This window comes from Hordeum vulgare, chromosome 5H, assembly GCF_904849725.1.
Source record: "Hordeum vulgare subsp. vulgare chromosome 5H, MorexV3_pseudomolecules_assembly, whole genome shotgun sequence".
Taxonomy (NCBI): domain Eukaryota; kingdom Viridiplantae; phylum Streptophyta; class Magnoliopsida; order Poales; family Poaceae; genus Hordeum; species Hordeum vulgare.
In genome coordinates this window covers 498,439,244-498,444,971 of record NC_058522.1, presented here as the reverse complement: position 1 = coordinate 498,444,971, position 5,728 = coordinate 498,439,244, and the positions used below count along the sequence as shown (strand labels likewise).

At 52.5% G+C, this 5,728-nt stretch overlaps 1 protein-coding gene across 1 annotated transcript; it reads left to right on the top strand.

The window, feature by feature from the left end:
* The first annotated feature begins 702 nt into the window (after positions 1-702).
* LOC123400051 (7-deoxyloganetin glucosyltransferase-like) lies at positions 703-2,540 on the top strand. Its single transcript, XM_045094445.1, has 2 exons — positions 703-1,431; positions 1,542-2,540. The coding sequence occupies exons 1-2, from the start codon at positions 927-929 to the stop codon at positions 2,486-2,488; spliced, it is 1,452 nt and encodes a 483-aa protein (XP_044950380.1). The 5' UTR covers positions 703-926; the 3' UTR covers positions 2,489-2,540.
* The last annotated feature ends 3,188 nt before the right edge of the window (positions 2,541-5,728 follow it).

Genomic DNA, 5,728 nt, shown 5'->3' with positions numbered 1-5,728 from the left:
GTCCGCTCGCAACTCCACGTATCCCATCCAGCTGCGGCGACGCCGTCGCCTGCGCCACCTCATTTCTTTCGGCGACCGTTCCGACGCTTCCCTGACCCATCCCCCGCGCCGATGTTGCTTCCTCGTCTCTCTCTAGTCACCGCTGCACACTGTCGCTCTCCGCACGGCCGCCCACTGCCGCTCGACGCCCGCATGGTGTTTGACAAAACACCCGCACGGTATCGGTATGTATTGCTTCAACTTTACATTTTTTACATGAATTTGATGCATGTTATTTGTAGTTTTTATAGTTTAGTTTAAATTAAACATTGTAGATGAGTTTCTCATATAATTCTTCCGAAGAAGAATTTGATATGAAAGAAGAGGAGGATCTTGCAATGATCCTAGCTATGCACATCAATAAAAAACCGAAGCACGGTGGTTCGGTTATGGGTCAATAGAAAATTTGGAGGGATAGGATCGATGCCCACAACAGATTTATTTTGTTTGTGTTTGATCTTTTTGCTTATGTTTTGACCTCATATGTTGTTTGAGCGATAGTGTGCCCTGCATTTTAGCGCGTTTGCTAGAGCTATGCACACGCTGCATTTCACAATGACAGCTGAAGCCAGCTGGCCGTCGCGTCAAAACAAACGAACGGGCTCGTGCCGCGAACTGATTTTTAATGCGTCACATGTTGGACGGTCGTTGAACATGCTCTCAAGCTACCAACGCATCACACGCGCGCAAATGACAAAGAAGAAGAAGCGAGGGGCATGGAAAATCCAGGTCAAACGGGGTAGGCGCCGCTGCATATATTATCGGTTCTCTTCTGCCATCCGGTCTTGGACTGCCGAGTTTCTTATTCCAGCGATAAAGCAAGAAAGCTCCATCCACGAACCAGTTTCGACAGCCCCGGCCAAGCACGCGCCGAGCTACCGAAAGCCATGGATCCCGCCGCCGGCGAGAAGCCGCACGCCGTGTGCCTGCCGTTCCCGGCGCAGGGACACATCACGCCGATGATGAAGCTGGCCAAGGTCCTCCACCGCAAGGGCTTCCACGTCACCTTCGTCAGCACCGAGTACAACCACCGCCGCCTCGTCCGCTCCCGCGGCCCGAGCGCCGCCGCCGCGGGCTTCGCCTTCGCCACCATCCCGGACGGCCTGCCCTCGTCGGACGCCGACGCCACGCAGGACCCGGCGTCGCTCTCCTACTCCACCATGACCACCTGCCTCCCCCACTTCAAGAACCTGCTCGCTGGCCTCAACGGCGGCACGCCCGGGGCGCCGCCGGTCACGTGCGTCGTGGCGGACGGCCTCATGAGCTTCGCCGTCGACGCCGCGAGGGAGCTGGGCGTGCCGTGCGCGCTGTTCTGGACGGCCAGCGCCTGCGGCTACATGGGCTACCGCAACTTCCGCCCTCTCATCGACCGGGGCATCATTCCCCTCAAAGGCTAGCCACGAACTCCTCATCTTCCTCCTTCAAAATTCTCACTTGGCCTAAATCTTCTTCAGTATCTATATCTCACCAACGAATTGATTTGTTGCGCGGAGATCGAACAGACGAAGAGCAGCTGACGAACGGGTTCATGGACATGGCGGTGGACTGGGCGCCGGGGATGAGCAAGCACATGCGGCTGAAGGACTTCCCGACCTTCCTCCGCACGACGGACCGCCACGACACCCTGCTGACCTTCCAGCTACACCAGGTGGAGCGCGCCGAGGCGGCCGACGCCGTCATCATCAACACCATGGACGAGCTCGAGCAGCCGGCGCTCGACGCCATGCGCGCCATCACACCGACCATCTACACCATCGGCCCGCTCAACTCCCTCGCCGACCAACTCATCCCCCTCGAGGACCCCCTACGCGCGGTGAGCTCCAGCCTCTGGAAGGAGGACCAAACCTGCCTGCGGTGGCTCGACGGCAAGAGGCGCCGATCTGTTGTGTACGTGAACTTCGGGAGCGTGACCGTGATGAGCAGCCACGACCTGGCGGAGTTCGCGTGGGGGCTGGCCAACAGCGGCCAGGAGTTCCTCTGGATCGTCAGGCCGGACGTCGTGAAGAGCAGCGAGCTCGCCGGCGCCGCGCTGCCCCCCGGGTTCCTGGAGGCGACCAGGGGCAGGGGGCTCGTGGCGAGCTGGTGCGACCAGGAGGCGGTGCTGCGGCACGACGCCGTGTGCGTGTTCCTGACGCACAGCGGGTGGAACTCGACGGTGGAGGCCCTCTGCGGCGGCGTGCCGATGCTGTGCTGGCCCTTCTTCGCGGAGCAGCAGACCAACTGCCGGTACAAGTGCGTCGAGTGGGGGGTGGCGATGGAGATCGGCGACGACGTGCGGCGGGAGGCGGTCGAGGGGAGGATCAAGGAGGCGGTGGCCGGCGACAAGGGCAGGGAGATGAGGGAGAGAGCGGACGAGTGGAGGGAGGCGGCTGTCCGCTCCACGGCGAGATCGTTGACCAATCTTGATTCGCTCATCCATGGCGTGTTGCTATCTGGCAAGAATAGTTAGAGCATCTCAACGGCCGCGCTTCGCGCCACATCCAAAAAATGTGTTTGCCGCGCGCACGCTTTGACTGATTTAACGCGGGGATAGGCGCTGACTTCAGTAGCCGCGCTAAAATGCAGTGCGCGCCGCTTCAGCAGCGCGCAAAAATGCAGCGCGCGCACAACATTTTTCGATGCACAACATTTTTAAATATAGATAAATTGCAAAATCGGCAAAATACTAAAAATAGATTGCATAAAATAAAAGACGATACAAAGTTATTTTACATCGGTGCAACTAGATAGATAGTTCGAAAACATAGATAAAAGTACGGTGCAAGTAGATAGATAGTTCAAAAATATATAAACTATTCCCAGTCGCTCCAATCATCACCATCATCATCGTCGTTGGTGTCGTCAGAGGTTGACAGCCATATGTCCAACCAACTATCGTCGTTCTCAGTGAAGAACGACCTCCCGCCTACAGCAACGAGATCGGCATGCGCACTCACCAATGCCTTCCGCCGACGCCTGTCCAACCGCTCCTCGCGGCGCCTTCGCGTGTCCTCCTCGCGGCGCTACGCCCAGTATTCTTGCTCGTAGGCGACGTGCTCCGGGTGGCGCCGGCGTCACTCCGCCATGACCCGCTCGTCCTCCTGGGCGACGAGGAGGCGGCGCTGCCGCGCAGTGTGCTCCGCACGGTCTTGTGCAGAGTTAAGACGAGGCGGCGGGGCGACGTCTAGCGCCTGCTGGAGCGTGTGGACGTCCTGGAAGTTCATCTGCCGGCGCGGCCTGCCTAGGCGCCATGCCGCCGCATCGAACGCGCGGGCGGCCTCATGCGCCGTCTCGTAGGTGCCGAGGCTGAGCCGGAGATCGCCAAAGCGTATCTCCGAGTAGTACCCGCCGTTGGGGTGCAGGCGGACGCCGCGGTAGCCCGATGCTCCTCGGCGGCGCAGCGGCATGGTGGCGCGTCGGTGGCGGGGCGCTGGAGCGGTGGAAGCGCGGGAGGTAGAGGAAGAGAAGAGGAGCGGTGGAGGCGCGCGTGGCGAGCGCCGCATTTTATAGGCGCGCCGGACGCGGCGCGGCAAAATTGACGCGCGAGCTGCCGCCTTTTCGCGCGCGCGCAAGCGGTTCCTGCGCACGCGCAAGCGGTTCCCGCGCGCGCGACTTTCCCGTCGCCGCTGGAGTGCCCGAAAACCTCCGCGCGCGCTAAAATCTGGATTTATCGCGCGCACGCGTCTTTTGACGCGGCCGTTAAAGATGCTCTTAGCTTTTCGTTTCTTTCAATCTCGATCGACCAATGGTTGAAGAAACATGACCGGGATATAAATAGTACAATAAGAAAAACTAGGAAAATAACTGAAATTTCAGGGTATCAAACATTTTTTTAACATGGCACAGACGCAAGCACGCGCATACATTCGTCCCTATAAGCATACTCTATCTTTATGAGCACCTCTGAAAATGCGCCAGCATATCATCTTGAAATTTATGAAGTTACTGTACGCACTTTGTCGTCGATGAAAACGTCTCCTCTCAATGAATACGCATCGCTGAAAATCCTAAAATAAATTAAAAATAAATACGAGCATCAGGATTTAAACCTTGATAGGGTTAGAGATATCACGGTACCTTTAACCATCCAATTACGAGTTGGTTTGCTTCGGATATCAAATGGATCTCGTCGACCATTCTACTCGGCATCCATGGTATTCACAGCAAAAATGACAAAGAAAACATTATAATATAAAAAAGATTTAAATGAATCATAGGTTGGGTATTACGTATATGTGGAATTACGGTGGACCATCAAGAATATCACCGATGTCATTTATTCGTGGAATTACATACTCCCTCCGTTTCTAAATATAAGACATTTTAAAGATTGCAATATAAACTACATACGAATCTACTTAGACATATTTTAGAGTGTAGATTCATTCATTTTGCTCTGTATGTAGTCTTCTAATGAAATCTTTAAAAGATCTTGTATTTTAAAACGGAGGGAGTATATGAGTAGAATGAATGACGCATTTTAGTGTTTGTAGTTTTGTACGCTGCTAACAGATGTGGATGTATTGTAGCTGTTGTAGCGAATCCCATGTTCTTAACGAAAACTGGTGCCGTGTGGTCCCTCTATTCAAAAGATAAATAAACATGTACCAGAGGTGATAATGGGATTGTTTGTTTTACTTGATAAATACTCCCTCGGTAAACAAATATAAAGGCATTTAAAACACTATTTTAATAATCTAAAATCTTTTATAATAGTTTACAGAGGGAGTATTTTATATAATGTTGCCATTTGACAGCTTAATTTGCTAGGATTGCAATCTGTTACAACTACTTCCATACTGCTCGCTATGCACACTAATGTAAGACGTTTTAGGGACTTGTGCTTACAGAGGGAGTACTTGCTACAAGGATTGCGTATCAGAATCATATTTCTCTATATGCTTAGAGCATCTCCAACAGTCCGTATGTTCAATCATTGTATAAATGTTCACATCATCAACCAATAACACATCATACAAGCTCTTCAATAGAGTGTATGTTAACCGTATGTAAAATAACTAAGTGGGTCTACTAAATATTGAAGAAATAACCATGTTTGCTTCGGAGCTTGTTGAAAGTGCATGTCATGCCCCTAATCAACTTTTGGTGTTAATGACAACACATACATAGAAAACTAATCCTATTTGTTGAGTGTATCTCAGGATGGCAAGTACTTTAGTAGATTGAGAATTATGTGCCAAGGTGGTCTGAGAAGATCGGGACTTATATGTCAAGAAGGCTCGGAATTGAAAAAAGATGATGTAGACTATCCTTTAAGTTTACTATTCTTGACTATAGGGATCCCACATTATTAAGAGGGGATCACAGGTTTTGTGATGAATTTGCTCATACTACATCTCTACTTTTCTGCTCATACCACATCTTCACTACTCTGCTCTTATCTCAAAACAGAACTAATGCCTCGGACATCCGGCCTCCTCCGGACGTCCGAGAGTCGGACGTCCGACCTGCTTCGGAAATCCGGAATCGTATACCAGAGAGATCAGAGCCATATAACTCGGACTTCCGGCTCCCTCCGGACGTCCGAGGGCCGGTCGACCGAACAGCTTCGGAAATCCGGAGCTCTGCACCAGAAGAACTTGAGCCATATAACTCGGACTTCCGGCTCACTCCGGACGTCCGAGGGTCGGACGTCCGTCCCCTTTCGGAAATCCGGAATCTTGCACCAGAGAAGTTTGAGTCAAATAAC

What these genes read in the sequence shown, in the direction of transcription:
- LOC123400051 (XM_045094445.1), top strand. Translation starts at nt 927, where the DNA reads ATGGATCCCGCCGCCGGCGAGAAGCCGCACGCCGTGTGCCTGCCGTTC. An exon ending in GGGCATCATTCCCCTCAAAG is followed by an intron (nt 1,432 to 1,541) that starts GCTAGCCACGAA and finishes GAGATCGAACAG; the next exon opens with ACGAAGAGCAGCTGACGAAC.